This window comes from Saccostrea echinata, unplaced genomic scaffold, assembly GCF_033153115.1.
Source record: "Saccostrea echinata isolate AGI-Se365-2 ecotype Australia unplaced genomic scaffold, CSIRO_AGI_Sech_v1 ptg000030l, whole genome shotgun sequence".
NCBI lineage: Eukaryota > Metazoa > Mollusca > Bivalvia > Ostreida > Ostreidae > Saccostrea > Saccostrea echinata.
Window position 1 is genome coordinate 18,312,439 of NW_026889779.1, and position 18,951 is coordinate 18,331,389.

Sequence of the window (18,951 nt, forward strand, 5' to 3'; positions counted from 1 at the left end):
AAAATAGTTTTCTTCATATAAACTGACTAATACAGACACAGTTGAGCGAGCACAGCTACAAAATTGATAAAAGGTCATAGGGGTGTACATATATATTAACTTTAGAATTCTGAAATGGCTTAAATTACGACTGACACTGTGAAAGATAGCAAACAGACTGACAGATGTGAAAGAATAATACTTCCTTTGAAAAAAATAAACGCAGGTATTTGAGGAAAGTTTCTAATATAAGAATTACTCACATTGAAGGAATAACATATTTATATTTATTAAACACTAGTAATATCTTACACATTCAACTTTCTTTCTCCTTTTTCTTTTATTTTTAAAGAAGTGTGCACCTTAAAGTATTGAAATATATTTTTAATTGTTACTATATACTATAAAGAAATGAGGGTGACTCATGCTTTATTTCTTAATGAAAGCCATTTTAACTGCCTTTTAACTTAGAAAAAGTATGAAATTTAGCTTTAAACTAGTGCTGTTTCAAAAAAAAAATATTATAAACATGATAATAAGTTTTATGTAATAAATACTCAAGAACAATAGTATAGTTTTGGTCAGAAAAAAATCACCTTTGAAATCTAAAAATATGAGTCATGACCTTTTTGCACTTAAAATAAGAATATTTAACACAGACAAACTATATATATCTAAACTTCAGTAAAGGATTAATGCCATTTTAAAAATTTCTGCATGAATATAATTGGCTGCTACATATTCTATTTTGTATATCTAGAACTAAAACATGGGGTCACATTTCATTTTCTCAAGTTATGGAAGTTAACGTTATAAATAAATTTTACTGAAAAAAATTGAATGCATTTTTCAAGAGTTTTTGTGAATATAAAAGTTGTGTATTTTGATAAAACGTCGACTGATTTATTCACTTGAGTTAAGTCTATACCGTTTGTCTGATGTTTAAAACAGAAGTTGTGCATAACGATAACTTAATTTTAGGAGACGTTTAAAAGCAATTAAAAAATTAAAATAAGCAGGTTTTACCGATCAGGTTTCATGGTCAATGCGGACAATAAAAACAATAGCACAAATAAACAAAATAAAATGATGAAGCCAAACTCCCAAAGTAAAAATAGTTCTATGTTTCCCCTAATGTAACCTACCCAATTGAAACATGCCGATTGATTTTTTTAATGCCAAGTGTATTTAGACATTTTTGTACAGACTTTGTGATACAAAAATCAATCTTATTTCTTTTCATTTGATTAGAGTTTTGATCTAATAAATAATGTAATAATCAGTTCACCTATACTTTTATGTTACATATATGCAACTATAGGAGTGGTTGTGAATAATCTTTTAAAACATACTTCATACTGCGTTGGGTACAGCATTTTTATAATTTTTTTGTTTGCTTTTTAGAAGGTCCTTTTTTTTTCTTGGATATAGTTTCTTGCGTAATAGTCTCCATTTAGTATTCTTTTTATCCTCTAATTCCAAATGAGTTTTGAAATCGTTACAAATATTGGTTAGTTCAGCTTGATAGCTAGTATTTTTATATGATTAGTATACGCTAATTAGGTACTGAGAAGATTATTTGTTAGTTTGCTTAAAGTCCCTTCGAGAAAGTCACTTATGTTGGAATGCAATCAACTGCCAGTTGAAGGCAGCAAATTTAGACCTGTATATGGTGTCTGTGGCCATTGAGTGGTGAGTGACCTTTTTCATGCCAGCATCTTCTGCAATAAAGAATCTCGGTTTTTACAGTGTCGTCCGAAGGGCTGGCCTGCAAATCTAGAAGGGGGGTTCGAATATTCCATTTGTACAATATTTTGTTTTAAAATTGTTCATCTTTTTTAATTTAGTTATTAATAAATGGGTGTTAGGAGGATGACCAAGAAGATCATTTAAAAGTAGGGATGTCAAAATATTTATTTTCCTTAGTCGATTTATTAGATTGCATTATTCGAAAGATAGTCGAATATTCGGAACATTTTCTGAAAATAAAATTTTATTTCAAATTTCACTGGTACATGACGTATTTATAACTCAAAAACCCCTTAACTTAAATCTATTTCAAAAGTAACATCAAAATTAATGCAACGTGGATGAAATAAATTTAGAAACCTAATTCTCCAAAATGTATGATTTCCCCGTCTATCAAATTCATAAATCTGTACAGTTTCCATTTTAGTAAGCATTGAAAAATTGCCAGCCGATATTTTTTAAAGCTTATTATGAAATAAATGGGGGGGGGGGGTGTAATATCACACTATCCACAGGTAAGTGCTTGTGAAATTGTTAAACAGTTACATATGCTTATTATTTATTGTTTGCTCCGGCTATCAAAATGTCCTTAAACAGTTTAAAATGTAAGTGAATTGTTTAAATAATTATCGAGGCGTCAAAACATATTCACAGCTATAGTTTGTTCCTTGCAATTGAGCAATCTTAAAATAACAAAAGATAATTGGTACATGGTATACAAAGCCCAGTATACTGGTGGGTAATTTATTACAAAAACAAGAGAGACACAGAAATAAATCTCGCACTAGTGAAGCACTATAATTAAAACAAATATCTCAAATAGGGTAGAATTAAAACAAGCAGTGGTAGAAATTAGGATCATATGAACTAAACTTTAAGGATGATAATTTAAATGCCTATGATGAATAACATTGAAAAAATTAACAGTGTAATTTGATGCACAAGCTTTTATCAACTCCTTACATTCACAAAACGAAAGAAACTAAAGAAAGATTCAACGAAATTATTGATTGGCACACACAATTGCAGATAGGTATCTATCTTACGCCCTGTTCACACGGAGAGTTTAATTCGAATTAAACGTAAGTTACTGCGAATTAAATTTGATCCGCGTTCACACGGAGAATTTAATGCGGAATTAGTTTAATTTGAATTAGTTTACTGCGGATTAAATTACTTCGCATTAGCTCCGTGTGAACACTAAGCGAAGCTAATTCGAATTAAATTCTGACGAATGCGTAAGGGCAGAATTAAGTCACAGGCCACATGTCGGTGGTCAAATATGGGTACTTGGTTAAATCGTATTAATTAATCGTAATCAGAACACATTTTCGCGTAACTAATCAGTTTGGAGACATAAACATAAAGTGTATGTGATAGTGAAATACTAGAAGTACTACTTACATGTAAATAGGGATAGTTGACGATGGAAAAGCTAAAGTCGTGCAGTTTATTTTGTTAGTTTGCTATTAACACAAAGTGATTTGTTGATGACATATTGAAGCTATTAAAATTTCCGAGTTCGATTTTTATTAATTAAAGAGGCAGATGTCTATGATGTCAAAAGGTCTTTTCCTTAAACTATCACGAGGAATGTTCAATACAATACTGTAAAATCACATATTTTCGTGGGGTCAAATTTCCGAGGTTTAAGGTCAAAATATTGGTTTGTGGGGATTTGATTTTGTGGGTGGAGAATTGTTGAGTAGTTTTGTATATAAAATTTTACATTTCGTGGTGGACATAAATTCGTGGGTCTCTTCATACCTCGAAAACAACGAAAATTACCCCTATAAAAATGAATGATTTCACAGTACGTGTTTTATATATATTTTTTTGATTTAAGACATTTTCAAATTTTTTAAAGTTCTTAGGATTTTTTGAGAATTTATTTTTTATTTTCACCATTTCTTGAATATATTGTAGAACAGTACCCCTTAAGTTTCCCCTTCACAGCAATTGATATTTTGTTAGGAGTAAAGATTGGGGCTTGGTAGAACATCTACTGGACTCTGCAATGTATGTTTGCAAGGACTTATGTAAAGTTTTGGAATACATATTAATCCAGTTTAGGTACGAGAAATCAATATTTTAGGTGGATGGAATATTAAAAGTATTACAAACTGAAATGTGATTTTGAAGAATAACTGTGTGTATATTGAAATTAAAGCCAAGTTCTTCAAAAATACAGTTGCAAAGAAAATAGCCTTTCAAAGAAAGATTATATTGTTGGCTTCGTCGGCTGTAACCATAAGAGTCACATTGCTCATATAGCCCTAATCCTTTACCACCTCTTGTCTACTGAAAACGGGAGAACAAATGGTATGCATTTTTTTCTTTTAATTGTAAAAGTCTGCCCCTTCAAATTAAGTCGATCGTCTGATAGTATACTCCTTGAAAGAATTCATGAAATATGAAAATAAGGAATAGTAATCACGCATAAAAGTCCATTGAAACAATACAAATTTGAAGCAGAGCAAACACGGACATCTAAAAAAAAAATTAGAGGTGGGATCAGAAGCCATGAAGGAGTAAGCATCTCCTGTCGAACGGTCACATCCGCCGTGTGCTCCTTGTCATGATCGGGCAACCCCATCTGCAGGTGATAATGGTATATTAGCTTCATAAATAAGGGAACATAACGTAAGAGTTGTCGGGAAAACGGAAAAATCCGTAGACAATTCAATGTGAAATTTATGGCTTAAAAATTTGTATGAAAAACCTCAGTCAACATTCTACTTAACGATAGATTGTATTTGCTGACAAGGTCATTGTATCGACCATAGAATTTGCGAAATGTTGACTTTAAAACAGACTCTCGATATTCTTATTCATCAACTTGTTTGTCAATAGCTTAGCTCGATTAAAACATTTTTCGTAGAGCATGCTCTTGCGTATCGAATCAACTGGGAGATATAAACTCCATATTTAGGTGATAATGATATATATATATATATATACTGCTACATAAATAAGGGAAGTTGAAAATAGAAAAGTTGAATTCATCAGGATTATCATGAAGTTTTTTGTTAGGTTACCATTAACGTCTTTTTCTAGTAAAATATCCAAATATGAAACAGATATGTCAGACTCTATGGTATTTTTATTTCGAGTTCAAAGGGATATATCGAATCAACGTAGGAATGAAAATGAATATTGCTAATTAATAAAACGTCATCGATATATCAAAATGTTGAATTGAATTGAAGGCAGAGACTTTTTTCATGTCCAAGTTTTTGAATAAATTTTGCTTTATATGAATACAAAAAAGGTCTTCTAATTAGTACCTTTGGGAATTCCGACATGTACAGATTGTTGGAAGACTTGATCTCCAAAAACTATACATAGACATTGTCAATCAGAAATTCAAGCATTTCATTTTTTAATATCAACTTAGGAGTACTTGTGCGTACAATTAGAAATGTTTTAACAAAGTTTTGCAAAATGACCAATGACAAAGTAAGTAAATTTACAAGGTCCATTTTTATTGAAAAAGCAGCCTTGACTTAAGTTTATTGTGGGGAATGGTATGAAGTGTTGAGAAGTCGTACGTTTTGATATATCAATGTTATTGATTTTGGTAAAATTTTGTGATTTCAAATTTATTCAAATTTGGCTTGAAAAATTCCCAATATTATTGATGTAGTCAATGCAACCAAATGGAAATACAGTTCGCATGCAGTTTCTAGATCCAGTATTTTCGTTGTCTAGAGAAAGGAGTAGTACTTAAAGTGGGGTTACATTTGTGAGATGGTGTCTTAAATTTTAGTTAAACTTTTGCCTTTATTCAGTAGTTAATACAGAGATTTTACTCATGTTTTTGAAAGGTACAAATTGGAACTTAGCTTTGTCGCTAAGAGTGGCCGTGTAAATTCCTATAGGGTATACAACTCCAAAATATAAAGGTATATACCATGTCTGAAGTTATAACAAATATGAATGTCACAAAGCTTACCTTTAAATTTTGATATATGGATCTGAAAAACTCCTTTATTCAAAGAAACATGTATCTAACTCTCAAAGGGGTTAGCCTAGCAAATGAAAACATGCATGGTAGCAAAAATTCTCTTTAATAAACACTTTTAAACAGAACACAACAAGAAACAAAGTTATAACGTCTTATTTAAGCAAAATTGCCATAACAATGGAAAAATAAAGATGTTTTTCTTTTCATTCCTCTTAAAAATGTCCAACAAAACTCATTTTATTAACGGAGTTGGTCGGATGGCTACGAAGGACTGCAAGAAGAAAGAAAATTTTACTAAATAACTTTTAAGTTGGTTTGTAATCATTTTCACTTTTTCAGATTTATTTATTCATAAGTGATTAAATCAACCATTCCAAATTTTCAAATTCCAATAATTTGAAAAGAATATTTTAAAATCTTAAAAATTCTTTAAATTTTCAGTTATTTTAAAATTTGTATATATATATATATATATATATATATATATATATATATATATATATATATATATATATATATATATATATATATATATATATATACTGTTGCTGATTCAGAAGAAAATCTAGAATCTGTTATATTTTAAACATTTTTTTTAAATATACATGTATTTTAAATTTCCCAACAATTGATGGTAAATCCAGTCAACACAACTGTCCCACCTGGATTCACGCATGCGCATTCTAATGTTTACAGTCAGCCAGCAGCTACCTTCTGACTTTCTCCAAAGCCCGCTTAATCTCCAGCGCCCCCTGTGTTGGCTTTGTAAGAATTTCCACTATACCACTAACAAACTCATCTGTCAATCCCGGACATGACGTCTCCGCCAATTGAAATGCATTTAACAACTCTTCCACAATCTGTGTCGGCTCCGCTGATTGGCCTCGTTCTTCGTAATCTTCTTTATAGAGAAGCTTAAGCTGTAATAAAATTGATTTGCTGTTTTTTAAATATATCTCATTCATTGATTGTATATTGCAGTATTTCAGCCATATTTCGACTGCAAATTTTATTAATCTTAAGTTAATTTTGCATTATTTGGAAAAATGAAAATAACTTACTCTCGTTAGTAATGGTATCACAGTTATAGAGAGAGTACTAGATGATTGAGGGAAGATATGATTATTGGATGATTGTAGTCCGTCGGTGATATCTCGATCAGTGTACATTATGTCTTCAACGTTTTCATAGTCCGGATCACTATCAATGTCTTCCTCATATTTCTTAGGGGTACTCCTGATTTCTGTGTCTGTGCCATTTAATACACTGTTTTCTGTTTCCTTGTTTGTATTAGTTTTCTCTGAGATCTTACTTTTAGTCGGGTTTGAAGTCTTATTAACGACGGCATAGTTATATTCTTCATAGTTCCCTGACAACCTTCCCTCTGCAGGAATTTTGACGCGTGAGTTTTCCTGTTGCATGCTGGGTAAAACAACACTAGCGTCCTCTGCTGGATTTTTTATTCTTAACGTTTCAAATTGGTCTTCACGAACAGTGTCATACTACAGATACATAAAAATATTTTGTTCACATTTTGAAAGAATCTAATACTTATATTTACCACTTCATTAAGGTTCATAAATCCTCTGCTCACTCATATAAAATAGCGCTTTAACTCTTATGACTTTCCAAACGAAATGTATTTTTTAAGTAAAATACAAACAATTATAGCATAGTTTGCGAGGCAAAACTGGACAAAAAAGACATTTCAACTTGACAAATACGTAAAGAAATAATAGAGAATTATGTCATTAAGAGTTATCTCTCTTATCAGAGTATCGATGAATCTTAATTTCAGTATTATTTTAAACAACAAAAAAGGATATTCCATTCTAGAATGTGTCTTTTTACTTTGATTGCCAGTAAGCACTCTGTACAAACAAATTAATGTGAATTTTCATTTCTCTCTCTCTCTCTCTCTCTCTCTCTTATGTTCAGCCTCACCGGGTGTTCCTGTACAAATTCCTCGAGGTTTTTCACCGTGTTGTTCCAGTAATCCACGGCGTCTGTATCATCTAATCTCTCACTGAAACGATAAAATAAAACCTCTGTTATCTGTATCGTCTAATCTCTCACTGAAACGATACAAGTAAAATCCCTGTTACACAGTCATAATGTGAAATATCTGTCTCGTCTAATCTCTCACTGAAACGATATAATAAAACCTCTGTTACACAGTCATAATGTGAAAAATATTTGAAGTTAAAATCTACATATTTTGATATCAGGTGAGCATTGTGGTCCATAAGCCTTTTATTAATAAAGTCTTATTATTTTTACGAATATTTTGTCTTACTAAACCCTTTAATTCATACCAAATTTTTGCGTCAAATGCGATAAGTTTACATGACAAAAGTTAATAAAAACCATTAAGGTTCACTCATATAAAATGTTTCCTTATCGCTTATGATTTTCCAAAAGAATTTAAACTTATACTTAAAATGCACATATTTTCAGCACACTTTGCGGGCTGTAATTTGACTGACATTGTTTTATTTTAAATTTTATAGTCTTGTAAAGGATTAATAGTCATTTATCCCGTGAAATTTATCTCTCTTATCAGAAGGACTAGGTACCTTAAGGGGGAGTGACCAACATGTATTGCTCACCCAACCGGACTTTATTCTTAATATATGACAATATTTCTGACAAAAATTGGAAATTCACAAAAGAGTAGTGAACCGAAAGGGGCAAAATCTGAGATAAGGGAGATGACCTTGTGTCCTCGTCATCGGAATCGTTGTCTGACGGCGGTCGGTGGAGCTTCCATTCCGCAAAGCGATCTACTACATCTTGCAGGCTGTTTGTCTTCCGGGCGCGCCTCACAAAACCATAGGTCAGGAGGTCACGTGCCGTGGGCCTCTGTAAATATAAGGCAACAAAAATCTGAAAACTTGCGGTCCAAATCAAAAAAAGAATTTTCTAGAACATATATAATGATTGCATTTGGGAGGAAGATTTACATGTTTAAAAACATGCCACCTTTTTACAACCATCACACATTATAAAACATAACCGCCAAGGAGAATAGATCTCACTTGATAATTATTGAAAGAATTTATTACAACATAGTATAATTATAGAGATTCTTGATATTTCCGTCAATATAAATCTTTAATATTGAGATGTTTGCTTTGCAGTGGTATTACTTTCTTCGTAGTACTTTCCTTATTCAGTATTTCAGGATTGGTATTTCATTCTCTAGTTCTGCACTCACATCCTTTGGGTCCTTGTTTAAACAGTCCTTAACGAAGTCTTTGAACCCTTGGGTAAAGTTGCCCGTCAGTTGAGGGGGGTCTTTCTTTGGAATTTGAAATATAATTTTTCGCGGGTCGACATCGGCGTAAGGCGGTTCCCCGTTGGCTAATTCTATAGCAGTTATACCGAGACTCCAAATATCTGCCTGGAAATAAAGGATGACTTTTAATTATTCATGAATTTACGATAAAATTGTATTAATACTACTGATACATGTATTTCATGAAATATAGCTCAGATATATTTGGTGTACCTTTGTGTCGTATTTTTGTCCTCGGATTATTTCGGGAGCCATCCAGTAGGGCGTGCCTACGAATGTCTCCGCCTTCCCTATTGTTGACAGCTGACCCGCCACCCCAAAGTCAGCTAGTTTGACGTCACCCCTATGGGACAGCAAGATGTTGGCAGCTAAAAATATACAAGGCAGTTCATTGGATTTCTCTATAGCTACAGTTCCTTGCTAAAATGATTATCTATAGGAAAGCTCGCTTAAATACGCAGCTCTGTTAAGGCTGCATAAAGGGGGCGGGGCCTAATTTATACGGGAAAAGTTTACCGTGACATCACACAAATATAGCAATTCCTCACAATAACAGAAAATAAAATAAATTGCGATTCTAAACTGCATAAGAGTAATGAACTACATCAAAACTAACCACTGCATTCATTTTTGTCGCTAGTTAAATCCCACACAGCAAGATATAAACAAGTCACTGATCGCATTGCACTTGTCGACATGACGTCATCATGGTAAAGGGCATACACTTAATAGATCTTGACCAGTTTTTGAATACACATAACGGACATATTCCTTAACTTGAAAAGTGCTGCTGCTTTCCTGAAATCGATAGCATAATTTAATAAATACATAAAATACGTTGTATTGTAAAGGTCACACATAATTCGACATTAGCCAGATAACTTGAAATTTAAACTAATAAAATGCGAATTCTATTTAAAGCAGCAGCACTTTCCATAAACTACAAGTTATATAGAAAAAATCTATTTCTTTAATTTTTAATTTTAACTAGGGTATGCCCTTGCGATATTGAAATTTCTTTGTGACCTACATACAGTACATATTACATGCATTTATCACGTGACTATCAAATAACGTGACCAAACCAAATTCAGTACAGAGCGGGGTATACAATGTTATTTCAAAGAATGTTAAAGTCATAAAATAATATAGTACTTTTACAAAAATAAATTCAGTTTAAAAAGGTATGTATTTATGCACGTTTATATTCTGTTGATTTCTTTGAAGTACGCCTTAACAGTGCTGCGTATTGGTTTTCTCGGGGTCCCTCGATAAAGCATGGACTTTTTTCAAGGACCAACGCTAAGAAGTGGCTTGTTTAAGGGATAAAACACTAAAACAACGCATTTAATAAGGGAAAAACGTAGATTTCTAGTATGAAAAACGCTAAATCATTGACTTTCTACGAAGAAAATCGCAAAATCATTTGCTTTCTACAGGGTAAAACGTTAAAACATAGTACTTCTCAAGATTTTAGTTAACTCATCTTCTACGGGGAAAAATAGTTAAAACACTTAAGCTTTCTACACAGAAAACCTAAAACATTGTTTTCTTACCAAAAAAGGCGCAAAGCATTGGCAATTTCTTGGAAACGCAAATACTAAGCTTTTTATACGGAACATAGTTGAATCTTGGGGGGGGGGGGGGGGGGGGGGCAGAGAAAAAAGCTAAAATATAGGCTTTCAACAGGGAAAACCCTAAAACATTGCCTTTCCCAACGGACAAACACTTAGCCAATAATTTTATACAAAGAACGCTAAAACATTGTCTTTTTACAGAAATATGCTAAACCATTGGTCTTCTACAAGGAAAAACGCTAAAGTATAGGCTTTCTACAGAGAAAAAAGCTAATTTACCGATCTGGCCTTCTAGTAGGGAAAATGCTAAATCTTAGGCTTTGTAGTCGGAAAAACGCTATTTTAGCATTGGCTTTGCAGTGGGAAAACACTGGCTTTCTACGAGATACACGTTAAATCTTTTGGCTTTTTATATACAGGGGGGGGGGGGATGCTAAATCAATGGATTTTCTTTTTACAGGACATCAATAGATCATTGGATTTCTACAAAGACAAACGCTAAATCATTTGTTTGTGTTAGAGGACTTATCGCTATATCATTCGTTTCTACAAGGCAAATACTAAATATTTTTTTTACAGAACTTATCGCTTACTTATTGGCTTTCTACATGTACAGGGATAACGCTAAATCATTGGCTTTCAATAGGGTAAATCCTTAATCTTAGCTTTTTTTTTTACAGGAATTGCTAAACTATTTGTACAGGGAAAATGTTAAATCTTTGGCTTTCTGCAGGGAGGAAGGCATGCAAAAATATACTGGCTTTTTACAGAGAAAATGCGAAATCATGAGCTTCATCTATACGGAAACCTTGAAAAATCATTGCATATGTATGAAATCTTGATAATTCATTATCTATTATACCAATATGGAACTTTGTTGATTTATTAGTTATATCTAACAGGAAACCTTGTTAATTGATGATATACATTTTATTTTCTAGAAAATCGTTTAAAATCATTTTGATCTTCGATGGCAATGGTCCTAAATACACTAAAATATTGCCTGGTTAGGAATTTATTATAGTTTTCACAAAACCCCATGCCATATGTTTGATGTTGGTTTGGTTGGTTCATCCGTTCACTTCAACCTCATCCTCAGAACCCATGTATATTCTCTCAGGTACACTATTTTCAATGTGTGTTAAAATTAATGAATTGTAACAGAAAGAAAACTCGTGGGTTTCGACGACGCTCTGTTCTCTATGTTCTGCGATTTACCTTTTATGTCTCGATGAACTTTTCGCTCGCTGTGAAGATAATCCATTCCCTTTAATATTTCTCTCAGTATTACTGCAATGTCCCGCTCAGAAAACGGTGCCATTTTAATAATATCCAGGGCAGAACCTCCCCCTAAATATTCCATGATGATCCACAACTTAAATCCCTGAAAAAAAATTGGTACATGTACATGTTGTTACTTTGATGAGAAAAACTACACTTCAAGCCATATTTGCAATTCATAACTATAGAAGAAAAAGAAAAGAATTCACATTTATTCTAAACAATTAGGAAAAAAGCTCCATCGAACACACTTTTCTTGTTTATCGAAACAAAGTCCTCATAGTTCAAAAATAAACGTAAAGTTACTCTACACGCAGTATAGAAGATATCTTTGGATTGCGACAAAAATCTCATTCTTCTGTTAATAATAGGAACATAACCATAGGCCTCTAATTAAGAAACTCTAATGTTCTAAACTTAAAAAAGATAAACACATAATTATGCTTTCAAAAAAATACTAATATCCTGGATCTCATTTCTAATTTTAAAAAATTAACCGTTTTAATTTTGAAACATTTTTTTTGTATAAAAGACTGTTCAGTTGATGTTGTATTTCTAGAAAGTTTGTATGAAATCAAACAAGCACTTAAAGTTCAAAGGCTGCTTCCTGAAAAACATACCAGCAAGACGGGTGTGACAAACATTTTACCAGTGGATACTTTGTCATAGGGTCCTTAACTTGGTACTTTAGTATAAGACACTTAACACTGAATTATTTATTATTGGTTACTTATACCAACTGGACACCTTACCATTAGTTACTCAACCATTGGATTCCATACCATATATTCACCATTTATACTTCACCATTGGTTACTTCATCATTGGCCTTTGGGCATTCTACTTTTGAAGGCTTTATCAATTGAAACATTACCGTTACACTGCATTAGACACATTAACATTGGATACTTAACTACATGTATTTGACTCTTTTCCTTGAGTACTTTATCATTGGATACTTAATTATTTGATGCTTTATCACTGAGTATTTTACCTCTGGATACTTCACCATTGGACTCTTTACCATCGGGTACTTTACCACCCAACTCTTTACCTTTGGATACTTTACCACCGGACTCTTTACCATTGGATACTTTACCACTGGACTCTTTACCATTGGATACTTCACCATTAGACTCTTTACCATTGGATACTTTACCACTGAACTCTTTACCATTGGATACTTTACCACCGGATTCTTTACCATTTGATACTTTACCACTGCACTCTTTACCATTTGATACTTTACCACCGGACTCTTTACCATTGGATACTTTACCACCGGACTCTTTACCATTGGATACTTTACCACTGCACTCTTTACCATTGGATACTTAACCATTGGACTCTTAACTTTTGGATACTTTGCCACTGAATAATTTACTATGGGACATTTGATCAATGGGCACTTTTCTACTGGACCTTTTAATATTAAAGTTTTACTTTTGAATACTTTGGTAATTTGCTTTATTCTCGGCGTAGTCGAGTTAAAAGGTAAAATTCAGTTTCAGGACAGTAAATTCTAATTAATAAACACACAAACCAGTCTTCAATTTAAGATTAACCTCAGATCTGACTTTTTACATTGTTTTCTTTGATTAAAATATCTCCACAGAATTGAATCGTATGCGACCTCAAATTCCTTTTTTCAGAAACAAAAAAAATCTTACAACTAAAATAGTGGTGCGTTGAACCAGAACAGTTAACCGTCCAAACCAGAAAAGAGGTCTGCTTTAACCAAATGAGATCCGTTTCCATCTAAAGAGATTTGTTTTTACTAGAACAAGTCTAGAGGTCAGTATTTACCTGTACGAATGACCCATAGTATTTTGTGACGTAGGGGGATAAGTCAAACTCTTCCAGGGTTACTAAAACATATCCAGTGGTCAGTTTTTACCTGTACAAATGACCCATAGTATTTGTTGACGTAGGGGGATAAGTCAAACTATTCCAGGATACTAAAACATATCTAGAGGTCAGTTTTTACCCGTACATATGACCCATATAGTATTTGTGACGTAGGGGGAGTCACATTGCCCCCGGGATACTAAAACATATCCAGAGGTCAGTTTTTACCTGTACGAATGACCCATAGTATTTGGTGACGTAGGGGGATAAGTCACACTATTCCAGGATACTAAAACATATCTAGAGGTCAGTTTTTACCTGTACGAATGTCCCATAACATTTGGTGACGTAGGGGAGTAACACTGCCCCCGGGATACTAGAACATACTTAGAGGTCAATTTTTACCTGTACAAATGACCCATAATATTAAGTGACGTAGGGGGGTAACACTGCCCCCGGGATACTAGAACATACTTAGAGGTCAGTTTTTACCTTACAAATGACGCATAATATTTGGTGACGTAGGGGGAGTCACACTGCCCCCCCCCCCCCCCCCGATACTAGAACATATCTAGAGGTCAGTTTTACCTGTACAAATGACCCATAATATTTGGTGACGTAGGGGGATAAGTCAAACTATTCCAGGATACTAAAACATATCCAGTGGTCAGTTTTTACCTGTACAAATGACCCATAGTATTTGTTGACGTAGGGGGATAAGTCAAACTATTCCAGGATACTAAAACATATCTAGAGGTCAGTTTTTACCCGTACATATGACCCATATAGTATTTGTGACGTAGGGGGAGTCACATTGCCCCCGGGATACTAAAACATATCCAGAGGTCAGTTTTTACCTGTACGAATGACCCATAGTATTTGGTGACGTAGGGGGATAAGTCACACTATTCCAGGATACTAAAACATATCTAGAGGTCAGTTTTTACCTGTACGAATGTCCCATAATATTTGGTGACGTAGGGGAGTAACACTGCCCCCGGGATACTAGAACATACTTAGAGGTCAATTTTTACCTGTACAAATGACCCATAATATTTAGTGACGTAGGGGGGTAACACTGCCCCCGGGATACTAGAACATACTTAGAGGTAAGTTTTTACCTTACAAATGACGCATAATATTTGGTGACGTAGGGGGAGTCACACTGCCCCCCCCCCCGATACTAGAACATATCTAGAGGTCAGTTTTACCTGTACAAATGACCCATAATATTTGGTGACGTAGGGGGATAAGTCAAACTATTCCAGGATACTAAAACATATCAAGAGGTCAGTTTTTACCTGTACAAATGACCCATAGTATTTGTTGACGTAGGGGGATAAGTCAAACTATTCCAGGATACTAAAACATATCTAGAGGTCAGTTTTTACCCGTACATATGACCCATATAGTATTTGGTGACGTAGGGGGAGTCACATTGTCCCCGGGATACTAAAACATATCCAGAGGTCAGTTTTTACCTGTACGAATGACCCATAGTATTTGGTGACGTAGGGGGATAAGTCGCACTATTCCAGGATACTAAAACATATCTAGAGGTCAGTTTTTACCTGTACGAATGTCCCATAATATTTGGTGACGTAGGGGAGTAACACTGCCCCCAGGATACTAGAACATACTTAGAGGTCAATTTTTACCTGTACAAATGACCCATAATATTTAGTGACGTAGGGGGGTAACACTGCCCCCGGGATACTAGAACATACTTAGAGGTCAGTTTTTACCTTACAAATGACCCATAATATTTGGTGACGTAGGGGGAGTCACACTGCCCCCCCCCCCCCCCCGGATACTAGAACATATCTAGAGGTCAGTTTTACCTGTACAAATGACCCATAATATTTGGTGACGTAGGGGGAGTCACACTGCCCCAGAATCCTCATCTCCTGCTGGATGTCGTCGATTTCGTCCTCCGCCTCCTCTAAGTCGATGATTTTTATTGCTACAATCTCCTGGGTGTCCAGATCCAAGCCTTTATAGACGCGCCCAAAAGATCCCTTCCCGATCTGGTCATCCATCTTCTGGAACCGCCGCTTAAGTTCCGAGTCGCCATTGCCGATCTGTAAAAATTAAACAAAGGTATTTACTTATACACATGTATATACTTATACCTCCCCGTGGAACAGGTGCGTGTGTGTCTAAGTTTCCACGGTTGAAATCTCGACAACTACTGATATCATGAAAAGGCAGTTCTCTAAGAACCAGGTATGGGAATGTATCCCCAATAATTTTGCCAATATGAAAAGTACAATAGAAAAATTTCAAATTTACGACCGTGTCCTCTCAGAAATATCTTTTTTTAAAGATTTGTTTGTCAAGAAATTTCTGTTTAGTAGTGACCCCCCCCCCCCCCCTTACTCCCACACCAAAACTGCTTTCGCTTCCAAGGGACCTGGAAGAATATCAATGCATGCGGACGAATTTTCAGTCAATTATAAAAATGAAATAAATCGAGAAAATACGTGTTTATTACAAGTAACAATTCTGTTTTTGTTTGTTTGTTTGTTTTTACTGATTTTATCTATTTACAAGAACGCAGAAAGGAGTGGGGGGAAGGGGGGTCGGACCTCAGGCAAAATTACAAGTTGATTATCAATTAAAATTTTAAATCACAAAAAAAAAATTACAAAGTAAATGCTGTCTATTTGTAATTTCACACAAGGACATAAGACGCAGTCTATCACTGGATCCGCCACCGTATTTCACTCGCTCCGAAGATGTCTATCGTTGGATCCGCCCCCGGAATTCAAATAACAAAAGTGTTACAGTTCATTACGTAGAGAGGAAATCCTTTTTGTGGAAAGTAAAGTACAACTGCGGATATTTTATAAAGAGTGAATTACACACTCCGTGACTAACAACAAGACCGGATTTTCTGTAATTTGTCTTTCGTCTAAAAATTAAAACTACTGACGTTGGAAATCTATAATTAAACGAAGCCAATCCTTCTGTCATTTCCATATTTCTAAGCGTCTCATTACTACCACACTGCCGTAAACAGGGTATTCCCGTGAAATAGATACACAGTGATACCTGAGGCAGCTTGTGAGTACAGTCCTACAGAATTATCAAATTAAACAATCATATCCAGGTAATTAATACTTAATTAGTTGTCATTTAGTCTCTCATAGCTTATGATCGATATGATGAGTATTTGAGTTATGTGTTGTGTTGTGTTGTGTTGTGTTGGAGGGGGGGGGGTCTAATTCATCCTCCTCTTCTGTTTTTATATTTTGTTTTAATGAAAAAAAAATATAGTTTATTCTTTCCTCTTCTTTTGTGAGCAACAAATACTTTATTGCCCTAGCAGATTTAATTACCACAGCAAAATAAATGAAAATATATATGAAATACATGAACTACAAGCTAGACTTATTGAAAAAATCTTACTTTGACCATATATTGACCATAATAAATCTATAGTAATACCTAATCAACTGCAATCTTAAGATGAAAGGACGCTCTCTCTCTCTCTTGCACCAGTGTACTAAATTACCCTTCATTGGAAAACTTTCGTTTTATAGCAATCTCATACATATTAAATGGAACGTCACTCGATCCTATTTATGTATTTGCGTCAGCTAGGATTCGTAAATATTCTTTACAACATCACATTACAAGAAATTGTCCATTCAGAGAACGGCATAATACATGTGTATTGATATCTCTTGAGTGCAAAACCTGTTGGATCCACCTAGACTTCGCTATCAGTGTCTGTATGTACGTAAACAAGTATTTACCTACACAGGTAATATAAATCTATATTCAGACTGAGCTAGGCTACGGGAGAAAATTATTATTACCTACCTTTGACATCGTTTCTAAGCATAAATCTTCGTGACGTAAGCTGGTCCAAATTCTCCTTGACCCCAGAGACTGACCCTAGGTCCTTGTCAGGTCCCAGGAAGGAAATTTATGCCGTCCGGAACAATCTGACAGCGTTGAATAATTGCCAACTTGCTCTGTATGTATCGATCCGGTCAATTAAGGGCGACGTACCCGCCACCTAGAGGACTTCCTTGTTGGTCAGGAATTCCCGGGAGAGAAGGCTACCCCAGAAAACGGTTCACGGCTCGTCGTAAATGGGATATAAATACTTCAAGCCGCACAACGTCTTAAAGTGACAATCACTACACAAAAAGAAAACATGATGACTCATGCATGCTATGAATTTTAAAATTTCTGTGTTGAATCGTGATATGCAGTTCTGCGAAAGTTCAAGCACTCTTTGGGTAACCCCGTCACAGTTAGCGATCAATGGACGGGACCAACCTCGCAAAAGAGGGGGTGGGGTGGGGGAAGGGCTCCACACGAACTAGTTGTTTATAAAAAAAAAAATAATAATAATAAAACTCTTTATGTTCTCAGAATTTAAGACATATTGAACCCCCACCCCGCCTGTGTGCTACCGAAACACCATGCATCTGTATACATGTAGATTAAAATCTTAATAACATTTGCACTTTCTACTATGGAGAAGTCTTATTCGGTAAATCTCCCGTTGTCCATTTTTCAGTGTACTATCTGTCGTAAAGATTTACCTGAACAAGTGTTCAGAAGAGTCTCAACATGGATCGATTATATAGAGCAAAATTCGTCAGAAAACGCCCAAAATTTAAACCTCACGGCACTTTATCTATTGGAGACACTCCAAATCGACTTAGAAATTCAAACATTCAAGTTCCAGTTTTATTGATATAAGGAAAATGGTTTGAATGTTCTTAAAAATACATCCGTGTTCAACACTGACCTCTTGCAACAACACTATAGATTTTTTTTATGTGAAAAATGATGCGTAACATTTCTTTTAAAAAAATCTTTTGAGTTAATTAAACTAGCTAGGATAACTTTGAGAAATATGACCAGGCTTTACTCTCTATATTTGCACCCACCGTTATATTCTTTCTATATGAGAGAGAGAGGATGTTTTTACAATAAACAATATTGTACGCAGATATAGACAGGGTCATCAGGAGGATCCATCCCCCCCCCCCCGTGATTTTCAGTTATCAAATCTAAAGGTAAAAAATACCACTCGTCCCCCCAAAACACAGACCTGGAAGAGACAAGTGTATAAAGGTTAGACGGCTTTGCCCAATAATAACTGCCCAACCCCCTCCCCCAAGAAATAGGTTTTTCGCGTTCGTTCAAGTTTGCGGATCGAGTTTCTTTTCCTTCTCAAAAAAAAATCTGAGTCAGTTGAGTGGATATGAAGCCCTCCCAGGAATGAA

The 18,951-nt window shown here is 34.6% G+C and overlaps 1 protein-coding gene across 2 annotated transcripts; it reads right to left on the reverse strand.

Moving 5' to 3' along the window:
* Window positions 1-5,779: 5,779 nt before the first annotated feature.
* On the reverse strand, window positions 5,780-17,866 carry LOC133197454 (serine/threonine-protein kinase 26-like). 2 transcript variants are annotated; one of them, XM_061333499.1, is made up of 10 exons: window positions 17,528-17,866; window positions 15,541-15,780; window positions 11,789-11,954; window positions 9,207-9,361; window positions 8,913-9,098; window positions 8,412-8,557; window positions 7,640-7,721; window positions 6,757-7,197; window positions 6,407-6,615; window positions 5,780-5,966 (listed from the first exon to the last, which is right to left on the reverse strand). In XM_061333499.1, exons 1-10 carry the CDS (start codon window positions 17,534-17,536, stop codon window positions 5,957-5,959), a joined length of 1,644 nt encoding a protein of 547 aa, XP_061189483.1. In that variant the 5' UTR covers window positions 17,537-17,866; the 3' UTR covers window positions 5,780-5,956. The 2 variants fall into 2 exon arrangements, with proteins under 2 accessions (XP_061189483.1, XP_061189484.1); XM_061333500.1 differs by having other exon boundaries at window positions 6,358-6,615.
* Window positions 17,867-18,951: the final 1,085 nt, after the last annotated feature.

Excerpts from the sequence above, each read along its gene's own strand:
- LOC133197454 (XM_061333499.1), bottom strand. Across the intron at positions 11,955-15,540 it reads ATTATGGGTCATTTGTACAG|GGATTTAAGTTGTGGATCAT; the intron begins GTAAAACTGACC and ends ATTTTTTTTCAG. Across the intron at positions 8,558-8,912 it reads TAAACAAGGACCCAAAGGAT|AGGCCCACGGCACGTGACCT; the intron begins GTGAGTGCAGAA and ends TTATATTTACAG.